The 18,520-nt window shown below is 31.4% G+C and overlaps 1 protein-coding gene across 1 annotated transcript in view; it reads left to right on the forward strand.

The window, feature by feature from the left end:
• The window catches only part of Ppn (proteoglycan-like sulfated glycoprotein papilin), a 264,027-nt gene extending 253,745 nt beyond the window's left edge, over window positions 1-10,282 (forward strand). The window contains exons 39-40 of the mRNA XM_089091753.1: window positions 3,572-3,771; window positions 9,784-10,282. Of these exons, the coding sequence (XP_088947879.1) occupies window positions 3,572-3,762 (191 nt within the window). The 3' untranslated portion in view covers window positions 3,763-3,771; window positions 9,784-10,282. The remainder of the gene's footprint in view (window positions 1-3,571; window positions 3,772-9,783) is intronic.
• Window positions 10,283-18,520: the final 8,238 nt, after the last annotated feature.

An 18,520-nucleotide genomic window follows, 5' to 3' on the forward strand; every position in this document is an offset into this window, starting at 1 on the left:
AGTAATAAATTGTACAAAAACGTGAAGAAATTATTTGAAAAAAACTACGTTTTTTAAAGAGTTAAAGAGGCTGAGTCACAACTTCGAACCTTAAAACGTACAGGGATAAGAAGGTACAGTTGGGGGGCTGCCGCCCCCCAACCCCCGCTTTCGCAGCCTTTAAATAAATTTTTTTTTATTAAACTGAAAGTAAGGAGCGACATTAAAACTTAAAACGAACAGAAATTATTCCGTATATGAAAGGGGCTGTGCCCTCCTCAACGCCTTGCTCTTTACGCTAAAGTTTGACTTTCTCCCCTTTCATATTTAAAATTTTTTTTTATTTAAAGGCTGGGAAAGCGGGGGTTTGGGGGGCGGCAGCCCCCAACTGTACCTTGTAATCCCTGTACGTTTTAAGGTTCGAACTTGTGACTCAGCCTCTTTAACTCTTTAGAAAACGTAGTTTTTTTCAAATAATTTCAGTTGAAGGTTAGTATAGCTTCTTTTCATTTTTTTTCTTTTTTCTTCTTCTGTTCCTCTTTTCTTCTTTTATTTTTTTCTGCAGTGTTCTGAATATTGAAATTTACAGTTTTTTTTAGTATAAGCAGTATTTTGCTAGTAATAGCGTGTTTTCTCATTCTATCTTGTCGTTTTTTTATTTTTTCGTTTATTTTTTTTATTTAAGGTTAGTATAGCTTCTTTTCATTTTTTTTTTCTTTTTTTCTTCTTCCATTTCTTTTTTCTTCTTTTATTCTCTTTTTCTGCAATACTTAATATGGTACTTGTCTGTTAAACGGAACGAACTCAAGAATTACGCTGTGAAAGATTTGACAGAAACCGGAATCCCTTCCTTGATTGGAATGATTTGCTTATTTTAAGTGAGAAAACTACGATGTATTCATATTTTAATTAAATATTTAATATATAGAGGTAGTTAAAGGTTAGGTTGGGTTAGGATTTAATTTTATGCGTTCTAAGCGGCCTGATTTCCACAGTTCTTTGTCGTAATTTCACTGATTTTTTTTTCTAAAGTATTATATTACCATCATGTTTTGGCATAGTTCATTAAGATTAACGTAACTTAAATTCTTGAGTTCGTTCCATTTAAGAGACAATTACATTTAATATTTGTTCAGAATCTTGAAATTTAGCTTTTTTTGGGGTTTTTAGTTTAACCAGAATTTTGATAATAATACCGTGTTTCGTTATTCTATCTTGGCAAATTTTTTTTCTTCTTTTATCCTCTCCTTCTTCTTCCTTTTATTCTAAAATGCTCAATATGTCTTTGGACAAAGGTGCTGTGTATTTTGAAATTGCGATAAAAAAGGGTTTTTTTTATCTATAAACGGGATTTTTCGTTTTACTTCTATTATTTTATAGCTTCTTTTAAACTCTTTTCTTAGTTTTTCCTATTCTTTTTTATCTTTCTTCTACTTTTTTGTTCTTGTAATTTTCAATATTTGCTCCTAGTTAAGGGAGCTTAATGTCTTGAAGCTGAAATAAACGACTTATTTTAAGTCTATAGGCGGTATTCTGTTTGATTTTATACCCTATTCTATCTTGAAAGTGAAATAAAAAGCTCTTTTTTAAAAATTTTAACCTTAAAATATCTTAAAATTTATACCATAATTTGTTGTTTTTAAGAAAAATGTGTATTTTGATACTTGGCTATCAATAGCACAGTTCATGCTTTTTGAAAGAAATACAGAAATTCCCAACAACCTCATTTACCTTTATATTTCTTGCATGCATTCCCTGAGGTTTAAGTCAAATTTTAGATTAAAATTTAATTTAGATTTAAAAATGCTCAGGTTTAAATCTAGTATTTAGATTTAAATTGAAGATTCAAATTAAAAATTCAAGCTTGTGGAAATTGAGAATCGAATGAGAAAATTGAAATAAAAATTGCAACTAAATTAAAATTTAAGAAATCATTGGACTTACATCTTATAATTAGGTTTACGTATTTTTTAGGAAAAATTTTTCTATAAAAATAATTTTTGTAGATTTTTATAAAAAGTTTTTCAATTCAAATTAGATGAAAACTGTATTGAAAGAAATATACTTAAATGCAATCGAAACCAATAGTTCTAATTAAAAGGGGAAGAGCTATAGATCTAGATTTCAATAAAAATGCTAAATAACCTTCTTTGAATGACCGTACCTGAATTATGTTTGATATTAAGCAATATATTATATTGAATATATACCCAATGTAATTTTGCCACCCCATCTGATAAGTTTTTTAATTAGACAAAAAGAAAATTATGCGCCTAAAAACCCAAAAATTGAATAGAAATTTATTTTCATTAAAAAATAATTATAGATTAATCAGTGCCATTCTATTTCATTTATACAATTCATCAAGTTCATTTTTAAAATGAACTAATTATGTTCAATTAAAAAACTGTAATTTAATCAATGATAGATTTATCAATACTAATGCTTCGGAATATTGAGAGAGACGCGCTGAAAATCGATGTTTTCCACAGGAAGTTTCGAATGATCGTTTTGGGTTTTTGTATGAATACCACTATATAAAGTATTAAGCTGCACGACAGATATAGTTCAAAATCTCTATCTTGGACTATAATAAAAGAAAAGTTAGGAGTGTTAGGTCAGAATCAAACAATTATACACCAAGGATTATGCTAATCAATTATTTTTTAAGTAGACGTAATCTTTATATCTGACAAGTATGTAGGTTCCAATCTAAATCGAGTGAACTAAGTAAATTTTAGAGAAAGATCAGAGAGAGAGAGAGAGAGAGAGAGAGAGAGAGAGAGAGAGAGAGAGAGAGAGAGAGACAGAGAGAGAGAGAGAGAGAGAGAGAAAGAGAGAGAGAGAGAGAAAGAGAAAGAGAAAGAAAAAAAATATGAACAAAAATAACGCTTACATCATCTTTCAACCATCATCGGGGAAACCCATTGGGTTGTATATGATGGTTTTTTCCATCCTTATAATCTACTAATGTGTATTGTGTTTATTACAATGTGTTTATTACTTCAATATTTACACTTCAAGGGAGAAAGTTTGACTTTCTCACAGCTCTATTTTTTTTAAACAATGAAAAACTTTAGCGTAAAGAGCGAGGCGTTGAGGACGGGACAACACCTTTCATATACGGAATAATTTCTGTTCGTTTTAAGTTTTAACGTCGTTCCTTACTTTCAGCTAAAAAAACTTGTTTTTTTTTATTTAATTACATTGATAGAACGGATCTTAATTTAGGGATAATAATCTTTTTTTGCCAAATATCAAGGCTCGTAATATTATATTGTGTTTTGTAAAATTTATCGAAAAATTGAAAAGTTATATCTATTAAGCCCATAAAATAATCTATTCTTTTCTTTTATATCAATAATTATATCAATAATTATATCAATATTATATCAATATTATATCAATAATTATATCAATAATTTTTGCAGGAATTATTGATGCAAAAAATATGTTTCTAAATGTTATTGCCACCTTAATCGTAATTTAGGATGTTTTTTTAAGTAATGATGGAACCGTTTATTAACCATTCAAAATAATTTATTATTGTTTTAAAAGTATATTCATGGCTTTAAGTAATTTTATATTTCAGGAATTTACATTCACCCAAGCTGCAACGATAACCCATTCTTCGCCAACTGTCGTTTGATTGTTAAGGCTCGTTACTGTACAAACAAATACTACGCAAGGTTCTGCTGCAAGTCTTGCACTCTGGCTGGTCAATTGCCACCTCAAGGGCCACACCTCCAAGATTTAAACAAAGGTAGCCGACGTAAGAAGTAAATTAGAGCTGTGAGTCCCTGGTATTAACTTTTTCCCATCAAATTTTGCTTACTAATTCAGTCATCATTTCCATGCTTGATTTGAATATTTATGAATTTAAATAAATTCTGTTTCTATCCTGGAACCACATATCAGATGAAGCTGTTATTAATCAATTGACTTTTTTCTGAATGAGCGGACAGTTCATTCAGACAGTTTTTTTCATTTAGAAAAAATCGTTCATTCAGAAAAAAATTAATCAACTGAAGCTGTTATTAATTCAACTCTGCAAAGTCAATAGTTTTAACAATTCATTTTCTTAAAACTCCTTCTCTTTCACCGCCCCAGGCCCCCCGATAAGTCTTTTAATACTATGCAGTTAGTGGGCGGTTACCATCTCAAGTGTTTAAAATGGCAGTACCAACAACTGAATTTCTTCTGAATCAACGGACAATTCATTCAGAAAAAATCATTCATTCAGAAAAAAAAAATATCAACTGAAGCTGCTATTAATTTAACTCTGCAAAGTCAATAGTCTTAACAATTCATTTTCTTAAGAATCCCCCTCTTTCACCCCCCCAGCCCCCCCGAAATGTCTGTTAATACTATGAAATTACTGTTTTTCAATTTTTTTGTTAAATAAAAAAAAAAAAAAAGTTTTTTTTTAACTGAAAGTAAGGAACGACGTTAAAACTTAAAACGAACAGAAATTATCCCGTATATGAAAGGGGCTGTCCCCTCCTCAACGCCTCGCTCTTTACGCTAAAGTTTTTTATTGCTTAAAAAATAGAGTTGTGAGAAAGTCAAACTTTAGCGTAAAGAGCGATGCGTTGATGAGGGGACAGCCCCTTTCATACACGGGATAATTTCTGTTCGTTTTAAGTTTTAACGTCGTTCCTTACTTTCAGTTAACAAAAACTTGTTTTTTTTTTATTTAATTTTTGAACGTTTTTGAATTAATGCAGGTTTTGATTTTGGCTCACCGTACATGAATAATTAAAACAAAATTTTCATATTAATTTTATTTTTATTTGGTTCAATGGCTTTCTCGAAACTTGTTTAATTTTATTTACGAACTTTTTTATTAGTAATAAATATACGTAACTTACGAATTAACTTACGTAACGAACTTTTATATTCATACATTTTTAATACGTATATTAGGGCGTTTGCCCCCTAGTCAATACCTTGCTCTTTAAGCTAAAGTTCGAACTTTGTTCCAATTCATTAAAAATGACCCCTTAATCATAAAGGTCGTTAATTCGAATAAATAGCTATTATGAAAGTACTAAAAAATCTTTGGCTTAAAGAGCAAGGTATTGACTAGGGGGCGAACCCAATCATATACGTTATAATTTCTGTTCTTTGTAAGTTTTGATGTTGCTCCTTACTTTCAGTTGAAAAACTTGTTTTTTTAAATTTAATTTCTGATCCTTTTTTTAAATAATGCTGGGAAATCCGGCGTCCCCTTCATAGCAATGCCCCTTCCCCCAGCAAAACTTCCTACATGAAAAGATCCTCCCACATAACCCCCTACCCCCCCCCCCCCTACCAGAAAAAATTCCCCCCTGGAAACGTCTGTATACTTCCCAATAACCAATACTATATGTTAACATTGGGTAAAGTTCATAACTTTCAGCCCTCCCCCCGGGGACTTCGGGGGATTAAGTCATCCTAAAAGACATATTTATCATATTTTCAACCATGCTGAACAAAATGGCTATCTCAAAATTTTGATCGGGTGACTTTGGGAAAAAAATGAGCGTATAAGGGGGCCTAGTTGCCCTCCATTTTTTTTGGTCACTTAAAAAGGGCACTAGAACTTTGAATTTCCGTTCCAATGAGCCCTCCCACGATATTATAGGACCAATGTGTCGGTACGATCACCCCTGGGTAAAAAAAAAACAAACAAAAAAACAAATAAACACGCATCCGTGATCATTCTTCTGGCAAAAAAGGTAAAATTCCACATTTTTGTAGATAGAAGCTTGAAACGTCTACAGTAGGGTTCTCTGATACGCTGAACATGATGGTGTGATTTTCATTAAGGTTCTATGACTTTTAGGGGGTCTTTCCCCCTTTTTCCAAAATCAGCCAAAGTTTCTTAGGCACTAACCTTTGATGGGTAGGACTAAACTTGATGAAACTTATATATTTGAAATCAGCATTAAAATCTGATTCTTTTGATGTATCTATTGGTATCGAAATCCCCTTTTCTAGAGTTTCAGTTACCATTGAGCCGGGTCGCTTCTTACTTACAGTTCGTTACCACGAACTGTTTGAAAATGGCACTATCATATTAATGATATTTCTAAAAATGTAAGTATCACATTAACCCTCCTTAAACTCCTTTAAAAATTTAAATGTCACATATCACATCGTTTCATAATTTCGTTCTCATTTCTACGCCCAATCCTCGGGTACACCTGTCTTGTTTGGGATCCTGGCATCTCCAGTGCCTGGCGTCGTCTTGACATGGATTTTCGGGAATAAATATCGTCTTACGCGTTCCTGTATTATATCTTTTGCATCCTTCATGACGAAAAAATTTGATCTTAAGCAACTTACAAAGTTAGCCTTTAAAACAGAATCCAACGTCAGTAGTTGAAGATTTTGAGATTTACTACTATTCTTACTCGCTGGCAAGGTGTATACTGCACCTCTTTTGTAAGATTGATAAGAGAAAATATAAATTTACAGCTTTCCGAGTATTTAGTTTAAGTTCTGTTCTGCTTAACTTTTGGCTTTTCTCTTTACTTTCATTTAAAAACATTATCTAATTTATGTCAATTTTTAAATTTGTCTTCAATTTCTCTTGTAAGGACACTCAAGTTAATTCAATTTAAAGAGTTAAATTTTATAGCAAATTCTCTTTTGAAAATTGTTCTTTCTTACTTAACCCCCTCCCACATACCCCAAAAAATGTTGATAAATTTATTTAATTGATTAATGCTTAATCATTGGTTAATTAATTGTTTATTTAGGTGGTTAAAGACACATATTAGAAAGCAGGGGCGGATCCAGGATTTTTTTTTTGGGAAGGGGGGCAAAATAGGTTGATCTGAAAAAAAAAATTTAGGGGAGGGGAGCGCAAAATAGGTTGATCCGATAAACTTGCGTTAGGAGCAAGTTTAATTAATGCAAACTTGAGTTAATTAACTATATTACACTACTTTAGACTACTCTAAGGGGGGGGTGGTCGCCCCCCTCACCCCCGGATCCGCCACTGTTAGAAAGGTAACCAACATAACATTCCTATATTAAATTTCCGGCACTAACTTTTCCTATTAAATTTTGCATTCAACGTATTAATTAATTCCATGCTTTAATTGAATTTTAATTATTTCTTATGTAATCTTATTCAAACATAAATTCAGGCAGATGCATAAAGGGAAGCGTCTCTGGCCTTCCTGCGAAATGTCAGAATTCTAAAATTTGTTTCATAATTTCTAATGTTTTATTATAATATTTCTAGCTTAAAACTTCTATTTCTCTAATAACAATTTCTAATTTAAATCCAGGGTCAGAAGGGGAAGCGTCTCTGCCCTTCCTGTGAAATATCAGGATTCTGAAGACTTTTCATAATTTCTAATGTTTTTTTCTGATATTTCTAATTTAATATTTCTAATTTTCTAAGATTAAATTCTAATTTAAATTCAGGGCCATAAGGGGAAGTGTCTCTCTTCTTCATGTGAAAATTTAAGGTTTTAAAGATTTTTTTTCACAATTTCAATGTTTCTTAAATTTGATTTTGTTCAATTCTTCTGGCCTTTTTTTGTAATTTCTGTTTGTTTTTAAGGTCAAACTATTTGTTGTAAGGCCAAACATCTTAATTTGTGTAGATCTTTTCTTTTCTTTATTTCTGTTTTGGTCTTTAGTTTACAAATCCTCGTTGGCAATGAAAGTTAGTGCTTTTCCTGTTAAATTTAACGTTTCATAATGATTCACTAATTAAATCATGCTCAAATTTTTATTAATCATTTGTTGAGCCAACTTTTCTAATTGAACACGTGGGGAAGTATCTCAGCCCCTCTTCTTAAGTATCAAGGTTTCCCTCACCTTTTTTCTATTTATTATTTAATTTGACTGTCTGCTTCATTCTTCTCCCTGCCGCACCGATAAACAGACTCACCATCAAGGTCATATCCAGTGGGAAGGAGTACCGGAGTTTGAAGCCCGCACCCCCTTCCCCCCAAATTTTTTTTTTACTCGTAAGAACGTAACAAAAATGCATTTACACAATTTTTTTATGTGTTTTTAAAGTTATTATTGTAAATCCCACCCACGGATCAAAAATCCTGGATGCGTCCTTACTTATCATGCATAAGAAAAAAGTATAATCGATCAAGTACCCTACGAACTAGAACCTGAGTTAGGTTTTTTCTTGGGGAGAGGGGGAGCAAATATGGAATTTTGCCCCCTGCCGCGCTATCAATACTGTAAATATTACAATTTTTGCCCGAAAATATTACAATTTAAGCATCTTTTGGCGCCCCGAGGATTGCCACCCAAGGCGCTTTCCCCCTCTAGTCTCCCTAGATCCGACCCTGCTTCGAATATATTTACTAACTCCCTTATGCCTATTATTCTGATACATTTACCTCTTTTTTGCCGTTTTCTTTGTGATTTTAAAAATTGCACAAATTAGCGTTAATTTTTGTGTTAAAATAGCTGTTTAAATGCACAAATACGAATAATTCCTTTTTTTTCTTTTGTAGGTTCAAGTATGTTGAATTGTGTAATTGAGACTTTCCCTTTTACCCTTCTCCATACATACATAACATTTGTTTGACTCAAATACTCAAATAACGGAAGCTGGTGCTTTTTATTATTAATTAAAATTTGTCTATTGATTCAGTACTGATCTCAATTCTCAATGCACTAGTCTCACACACACACACATATATATATGTATATATATATATATATATATATATATATATATATATATATATATATATATATATATATATATATATATATATATATATATATATATATATATATATATATATATATATATATATATATATATATATATATATATATATATATATATATTTATATATATATATATATATATATATATATATATATATATATATATATATATATATATATATATATATATATATATATATATATATATATATATATATATATATATATATATTTTCTTCTCCCACTGAAAATTTGAAAGATATTCCCACATACCCCCTCCCCCCCACCAGAACAATCCCCTTCTCCCCGAAAAATACATGTATACTTCCCAATAACCGAAACTGTATGCAAAAAATGGGCAAATTTTATAGCTTGCAGACCTTCCCCCAGGGACTGTGGGGGTCAAGTCATCCTCAAAGACGTAGTTATTAGATCTTTCGACTATGCTGAACAAAATAGCCATCTCAAGACTCTGATCAGAGAACTTTGGGGAATAAGGGGTATGGGAGGGGGCTATCTGCACTCCAATATTTTTGGTCACTTTAAAAGAGCGCTTGAACTTTTGATGTCCGATCAAATGAGCCTTCTCCGGAACTTATAGGTTTACTGGTTCGGTACGATCACTCCTGGAAAAAAATATCCTATACAGTAGGGTTGTCTAATATACTGAATCAGATTGCATGATTTTCATTACGATCACTTGTTGTTTTGGGGGTCTCCCCCCCCTTTTAAAAATCGGGCAACTTTTCTCAGGCTGGTAATTTTTGATGGGTAACATTAAATTTGATATCGTTTGAATAAGAATCAACATACGATTTTTTTTATGCATCTATTGTTATCAAGATTCTGTTGTCTTGGAGTTTCAGGTACGATTGAACCGCATTGCTCCTTAACTACAGTTCGTTACCACGAATTGTTTGATTTTTTTTTTTTTTTTTTTAGTGCTTTTTTTGGCTACGCCTCATTCAATTTCATGTGTATTCTAGTACAAATCACTTCTTACATTTTTCAATTCCTCTTTTACAATTAAAATTTTCTAGCTTTGTTTCCAATTCTGATTTACACTGATTTTATTAACAATAATGAAAAATTTCTTTTCAGCTTATTTTGGAAGATAGACAACTTCAAAAAGGCTGTTGAGCAATGGTTCTTCCCTATAAATGTGAATCTCTACAAGTTTCAGTTGTTTATATAGTATTGTGTTGTCAGGCAAATGAGAATTTTGACAATATCTTTCAATAGGCTTCGCAGTGATGGGAATGGTTGCTCTTTTAATTGTATTATTGTTTTTATATTAGTTCACATTTTTTTTTTTTGGTTAAGCGTTTAAAAGATTGTTAAGGGAGGAATGAAAGTATTTTAAGTCATAGGATCTGCCAATGTTTTTCTTACCAATATTCAATTTGGTTTAAAAATTGGGTTCGTAGGTTACATTAAAAAAGATTTATGTCAATATTTGGATATTAAGTACATATTGTGTAAGTAGGCAATTGATTAAAATGAGATATTAAAATGTAACAGCTCTAAACAATAAGATTTCGAAATTTGTAACAATCTACTGTGGCTGACAAAGTCGTTAGTTTTTTTTTTATCAATTTAACAATCAAAAATTAAAAATTGACAATTGAAAAGAAAATTAGAATTTGAAAAAATTGGACCAAAAAATATTTCCATCACAATTTTTTTTATCTTCGGTACTCTTAAATTTTAGCAATTATTAGTCAGGGACCTACTAAGATGTTAGTTATTGTTTAATTTTCAATTGTTTTCTTAAATATTTTTTTTTTTTTCATTTCATTTCTTTTTCTTGTTTTTTGGTTATATGTTCTACCTTTACATTAATTCGCTCCTTAATGATTCATTTGTATGACTAAAATGCATAAAAAATGTAGTTATAGCCAATATTTGTTGTTATCTTGTTTTATTTTTAAAAAAGATGGTAATTTGTCTTCATTGTTTATTAACTTAATATATCCAAATGTTTTGTAATTTTCACACTTTTATTTGTAATCTGATTTCTGAGATGAAGTCTCTCCAGGGACAATTCATGCCTTTTACGATGCCTTAATTTGTCATCCATTTGCCAAGTAAATTAATTTCTCAAGGCTCTTTACCTTGACAAATTAGCCTTAAACTTTTAATTGCAAAATTTTTAATTTAAACTTAATTTGCATTAAATTAAAAACCTCACATTTACATTTTATTGCTCTTTCCTTCAGATTATTATTGGGCTTAAACTACCGTTCATAACTTTTTTAGTTTTTTTAAGAATATTTTTTGTGCTATGATCACAGCAATAAAAATTGTTGCTGTGATGCACTTTCTCCTGCCTTTCCCTTTGCTTTTTTCAGTAAATGTATCAATTTAATTAGTTGCGCCAATTAACTTGTCAAAGCTTGACCTTTATTAAGCATACGAAATTTAAAATTTTACTTTTGATTACATTACTCTATGCCCCCGATTATTAAATATCATTTTCGGTGTTTTGTATTTGATATTTCTATTTTATTATTTCAAATTAGTTTCTGTTCATAATTTCAAATTTAATTACTAAGATGATTATTTTGGGGGAAACAACAAATACCCTTCATGTTCTTTGGTTTATCGAGATATTTCTCAAGTCAATTAATTTTTCAAATCAGGGAATTTGGTGATTTACGAACTAAGTGACTGTTCAAAATAATGACTTAAATCTAAAACATCACGTTCTTTGCTGTACGCATTAGATTATTGTTATGCTTAAGTAGCTGATTTCATTTTTGGCCTTTTATTTATTTGTATGGTAGGTGCTAGCGGCCAATATTTTTCTAAGCCTTTGGGAAAAAAACACTGCTTTTTTTTGGTTTCTTTTTTTGCATTCCATATGTAGTGTGTTTGATCTGCTAAGCTCTACACTGCCATCTTTTACTTGCTTTATTGTGCCAAATTTAAGTTGAATATGTGAATAATTTTGTGCCTTTTAATTTTTTTTTCACTTTTAGGTCTGTTAATAATATAAAATTGAAAACTGTATAGTGTTCATTTTAATAAATTTTCATTGCTTACAATCGATTATTTTTTTCTTCATGCTCGGCGCAAAATTCTCCAAATTATGGCGCAAAATTCGGCGCAAAATTATGCTCGGCGCAAAATTCGCTAAATCTCAGCAAATTCTAATTTTCGGCTGTAAAAATTTTAGTGGACGAATACTCTTCGATGAAATAAAAATAGACTTTGAAAAAATCTATCAAATTAGGGCAAATCTCCATTTGAAACTGAGTCAGAGATGATAACTGTTATTTTGGCTAATCTTACTGGTGAAAACTTAATGCGCAAATGAATTTAAGGGACTTTTGAAAAAATATATGTAGCCTGACTTCTGAAAAGGGAAAGATATTTTTACAGCTTTTTGAAGCTGATCATTTATCTTAAAAATGTTTTCTCGATAGTATTTTGGCGCTTATTCAAAAACTTTGGCTATTTTATCTAATAATCATTCATTCTGCATAGACTGTGTCCATTCTTAAAGAAAACAACTTTAGGTTACTATGTGCCTTGGTTTGTTCTTTACCAGGTTCAGCTATATCCGATGAAACTGACATAGTCCCCATTTATAATGAACTATATTGATCCATTATGTATTTCTTATATTATCTCGTGGAAAGATAAACGCGTACAAATATTGCATTCGCTTTTTATTGCATTCACTATTACGTCATATATGGTTACAACCTACGATTATGACGTCATTAATCAAGCTTGTATATAAAAATGCAGTTTTTTGTAAAAATTGATCCTATTTTAAATTTTTTTTTCTTTTTAAATACAAAAGGCACTAGATGTAGCAATTTCCTTTAAACAGCTCTTTATGATTCTCCAGTGCCCAGATAGCTGAGGAGGAAACAAAACGTCAATGCAGAATGTCGAAGTTTAAGCCAACTTTTCTTGTTTTTCAAGCCACCATATTTTCTTCTGGTTCTATGATTATGACGTCATTCATCAAGCTTGTATATAAAAATGCAGTTTTTTGTAAAAATTGATTCTATTTAAAAAATTTTTTCTTTTTAATTACAAAGGGCACTAGATGTAGCAATTTCCTTTAAACAGCTCTTTATGATTCTCCAGTGCCCAGATAGCTGAGGAGGAAACAAATTTCAATGCAGAATGTCGAAGTTTAAGCCAACTTTTCTTGTTTTTCAAGCCACCATATTTTCTTCTGGTTCTATGATTATGACGTCATTCATCAAGCTTGTATATAAAAAATGCAGTTTTTTGTAAAAATTGATTCTATTTAAAAATTTTTTTCTTTTTAATTAAAATGGGCACTAGATGTAGAAATTTCCTTTAAACAGCTCTTTATGATTCTCCAGTGCCCAGATAGCTGAGGATTAAAAAAAACGTCAATGCAGAATGTCGAAGTTTAAGCCAACTTTTCTTGTTTTTCAAGCCACCATATTTTCTTCTTGTTCTATGATTATGACGTCATTCATCAAGCTTGTATATAAAAAATGCATTTTTTTGTAAAAATTGATTATATTTAAAAAATTTTTTATTTTTAATTACAAAGGGCACTAGATGTAGCAATTTCCTTTAAACAACTCTTTATGATTCTCCAGTGCCCAGATAGCTGAGGAGGAAAAAAAACGTCAATGCAGAATGTGGAAGTTTAAGCCAACTTTTCTTGTTTTTCAAGCCACCATATTTTCTTCTTGTTCTATGATTATGACGTCATTCATCAAGCTTGTACATAAAAATGCAGTTTTTTTTGTAAAAATTGCTTCTATTTTAAAAATTGTTTTCTCTTTAATTACAAAGGGCACTAGATTTAGCAATTTCCTTTAAACAGCTCTTATGATCTCCCGTTGCCCAGATAGCTGAGGAGGAAAAAAACGTCAATGCAGAATGTCGAAGTTCAAGCCACTTTTCTTATTTTTCAAGCCAACATATTTTGTTCGTTGTTCAGGCAAAGAAATTGTAAGTTTCCTATACAGGAGTTTCGGATAAAGCGGTTCTAATAGTGTACTTTTTGTTTTGAGCTGACATTATTTTAAGAGTTAAGGGCTATGTCGCATTTTAACGTGAACTTTGGCATAGTTGTTTGTGTCTCGCAATATATCTTCCTAGAGATCCATTAGGTTACGAGAGGACCCGTAATTTTTAGAATGTGCAAGGTATTCTTCAGCAGTATCATCAGGTTTAAAAATTACGTTGTAGAAAGACAGCCTTGTCTGTCTGACCCGATATTTTGCTCTTCTTCACTTTCATTTTTGATCCATTCAAATTCTCGCTGTCGCTTGTCTTCTAACTGCAAGTGTCTTTCTTCTTCAGTTTCATCTTTGAAAAGTTCTGATTCTCGGTTTCGCATGTATTTTAACCGTATTTATCTTTCTTCTTCATTTTTGATTTTCATTATTTCAGACAATTTTTCAATACTATTTGCCTTAGCTGCTCGGATTTGTCTTGGTTGTCCAGGTTATTCATCTTCAGCTATTGGGTATTTACTTTTTCCGGGTCGTCCGCTTGACCTTTTCATGTTTTATAGTTCAAAAATTTATTCTTGTTCAAACAGATTTTAATATTGATTAAATAAAAAAAACAAGTTTTTTTAACTGAAAGTAAGGAACGACGTTAAAACTTAAAACGAACAGAAATTATTCCGTATATGAAGGGGGCTGTCCCCTCCTCAACGCCTCGCTCTTTACGCTAAAGTTTTTTTATTGTTTAAAAAAATAGAGTTGTGACAAAGTCAAACTTTAGCGTAAAGAGCGAGGCGTTGAGGAGGGGACAGCCCCTTCATATACGGAATAATTTCTGTTCGTTTTAAGTTTTAACGTCGTTCCTTACTTTCAGTTAAAAAAACTTGTTTTTTTAATTTAATTTTTGAACGTTTTTGAATTAATGCAGGTTTTGATTTTGGCTCACCGTACATGAATAATTAAAACAAAATTTCATATTATTTGGTTAAATGGCTTTCTCGAAACTTGTTTAATTTTATTTACGAATGTTTTTATTAGTAATAAATATACGTAACTCAGAATTAACTTACGTAACGAACTCCTATATTCATAAATTTTTAACACGTATATTAGGGGGTTCGCCCCCTAGTCAATACCCTGCTCTTTAAACTATACTTCGAATTTTCTTTTCCAGTTCTTTAAAAATGACCTCTTAATCACAATCAGTTGATCAGTTGAAAAACATGTTCTTTTTTTATTTAATTCCTGACCTTTTTCTTTAATAATTCTGGGAAATCCGGCGGCCCCTGCAGAGCCATGTCCCGGGCCCCCTGACAACGTCCTTCGGGGAAAGAGCCTTCCATCTAGCCCCCGCCCCTCGCCTGCCCCCCCCGCCCCGCACCAATCTCCTCTGAAAAAGGCTGTATACTTCCCAATAAACAAAACTATCTGTTAAAATTGAGTAAAGTTCATAACTTTCAGCCCTCCCCCTGGGGACTTTGGGGGATCAAGTCATCCTAAAAGACATTTTTATCATATTTTCGACCATGCTGAACAAAATGGCTATCTCAAAATTTTGATCGGGTGACTTTGGGAAAAAAATGAGCGTGGGAGGGGGCCTATTTGCTCTCAATTTTTTTTGGTAACTTAAAAAGGGAAATAGAGCTTTTAATTTCCCTTCCAATGAGCCGTACTACGATTTTCTAGGACCACTGGGTGGATACGATAACCCCTGGGAAAAAAAAAAAAAAAAAAAACAAACAAACAAACAAATAAAAACGCAACCGTGAACTTTCTTCTGGCAAAAAAATGCAAAAATCCACATTTTTGTAGATAGGAGCTTGAAACCTCTACAGTAGGGTTCTCTGATACGCTGAATATGATGGTGTGATTTTGATTAAGGTTCTATAATTTTTAGGGGGTCTGTCCAACTTTTGTTGAAAATCAGCCGAATTTTCTCAGGCACGTAACTTTTGATGGGTAGAACTAAACTTGATGAAAGTCATATATTTGAAATCAGCATTGAAATTTGATTCTTTTGATATACCTATTGGCATTAAAAACCCGTTTTCTAGAGTTTCGGTTACCATTGAGCCGGGTCGCTCCTTACTTACAGTTCGTTACCACGAACTGTTTGAAAATTGTAAATTGCTGTTTTTTGGGTCGTCCTATAGGCATTGTTTTACTTATTGTATAAAATTAACGATACACAATAAGGAACCTTTGCAGTGAAACAAGTAGTATTTTAATCTTAACTGACTTTAATGTGGTTTAATTTTTCTAAAATTAAAATGCGAAACTAATAAAATTTTCGAATATTTGAAGCAGGCACGTACGCAAGAATTTGTTTCGGGGGGGGGGGGGCCCAATTTGTTTCGGGGGGGGGGGTCAAATCTCTCAAACCCATTATTCTGTGAGAAAAATCAGAAAATTATGGGAAAATGAAAAAAATCATGGGATTTCGGGGGGGGGGGGGCCCGGATGCCCCCCCCCCCCACCCCTGCGTACGTCCCTGATTTGAAGGGTCATGAGGATTTTTTTTGTAATGACCATTTGTTTTTCAAAATGATCGTGCGAAAATAAGAAACTGATCGAATATTTAAGTAAGGGTTTTAAGTAAAACAAGGCTTTTAAACGCAAATGTCTTTTTTCTTCACCTTCGTTCGACTGATTACACTTGGTATTTCATACTTAGCTATGTTTCTTGCGTAATTTTGTATGCGTCATAGATACTAAAAACGGTATAACCACTCCTGAGAAGGAAATGACGTATTTATGCTCTTGAAATGTTCTCTCATGACTAGATCACCTGGGGTTGTGATGTAGTCATGTATAACTTTATTTTTTTTTATCAACTATCGATTTACAGTTTGGCTATGACATCAAGTAGCTTATAAATTCAAATAGTTTGTAGTGGCAGTGGTAGCACTATATTTCTGAAATGTATATTGAACCCTTTGGTTATTAAAGCTACTGTAAGCATCAAAAATTGATGGGATATAATCATTTTAAAAATTGGAAGTTTGCGTTTTTTGGTTCGTCCTATAGGCATTTTTTTTTACTTATTATACAAAATTAACGATACAAAAATAAGGAATCCTTACTGTGAGACAGGTGGCATTTTATGCTTAGCAAAATTTAATCTGATTAAATTTTTCTAAGATTAACGTGGTAGACTAATAAAACGTTCGAATATTTAAATGGTAGTAAGGAAAATCTTTTGCAATTGTCATTTTTTTAAAAAGATATCGTGCCAGATTACGAAACTGATGAAATGTTTCAAGGATTTTTCTTCACTTTCCTTTGACTCATTACACCAGGTATTTTATACTTAGCTATGTTTCTTGTGTAAATTTGCATACGTCATATATACTAAAAAGCGATACAACTACTCCTGAGGCAGAAATGACGTATTTATGCTCTTGAATATGTGTTCATAAATATTAGGTCACTCATTTTGCTTTCCAAATTTAAGGTTCTTAACGAATTTTCTCAAACTTGTGACCTATAAAGGTCATATTTTTAGGCCAGAAAAGGATGCTAGGATACTAATTTGTCAAAAAAAAATAAAAAAAATATGGAGCCAATTTCGAGAAAAATACATAAGTAAATACATACACAACTATTTCTCAGCAGATCGAAGGCAGATTTGCAAGATAACCTGAATAGACTGCAAAGTGAATTTCGATCTATCGGACTTGTTTTAAAAATCAAAAAGTTTCTAACTTTCAATACGACTAAAAGGACAGTTTTACACTGGGAAATCATTCAGTTTCTGCTGTATCAGACTTGAAATACCTCGGCTTAATAATTTCAGAAAAGCTCTACAGAACCAGGCAAATCATAGTGTGGCACACAACCGCCGCCATTAATCTACTAATCTACTAATCTACTTACCGAGAGTGACACCGCTAAAATCAAGTGCTATATATATTAAGTGCTGTACATATATTAACATATGCATATATATATATATATATATATATATATTTATTTATTTATAGTTATATATATATATATATATATATATATATATATATATATATATATATATATATATATATATATATATATATATATATATATATATATATATATATATATATATATATATATATATATATATATATATATATATATATATATATATATATATATATATATATATATATATATATATATATATCTGATGTCTTTTCTTAGCAACAGGGTACTAACTTCGCTTTCTTTTGTACAAGATTTTTATGTTTTGCTTTAACTGTTAAAATATGTTACTTTTTATTGCAGAATGGCTTGCAGTTCTTTGCCAGTTCTTTGCCTTGCAGTTCTTATATAAGCATGGCGTAGTCCTCTTGTGTGTATCCCATACGAAGAAAAAAACAATCGAATCTTTCACAGACGAAATCAGCTAATTTAGAACTTTTTTAGGTGGCAATGGGTAGAAACAATACGTAAACAAGGATCAAAGTAAAGGCGAACAGAGAAAAGTAGACGATTTGTTAGGAATACAATAAAATATGTATATGCAATTCTTATAGATAAACGAAAACACGTTTTATTCCTTTGGGCGTTTTTTTATCTAAATTTTGGGATTTTTTTAGTCGCACCATTCTTCTCAGCTTGATAAATTCGGCAATACCAAAATTTTAAGTACGGCTCAAAATATCACACAATCTATGACTGTGATAACAAAGTTCATGGATATCAACTCAGTCACTTTACTATAGAAGTAAGGCTTTCAAAACAAAAGCAGAAGGGGGAGATCTGAGCTCACCAATTCCCAAAATATTGATGTCTTCCGCAAAGCTTCTCGTGTTTAAAGAATAGAAATTAGTCGGTTTTCATCACAGTTTATATAATTAGTTTATATTACAATTATATATACTGTGGTTTTCATTTAGTTT

This window comes from Artemia sp. Qi Xiang Cuo, chromosome 7, assembly GCF_049724085.1.
Source record: "Artemia sp. Qi Xiang Cuo chromosome 7, ASM4972408v1, whole genome shotgun sequence".
Taxonomy (NCBI): Eukaryota; Metazoa; Arthropoda; class Branchiopoda; order Anostraca; family Artemiidae; genus Artemia; species Artemia sp. Qi Xiang Cuo.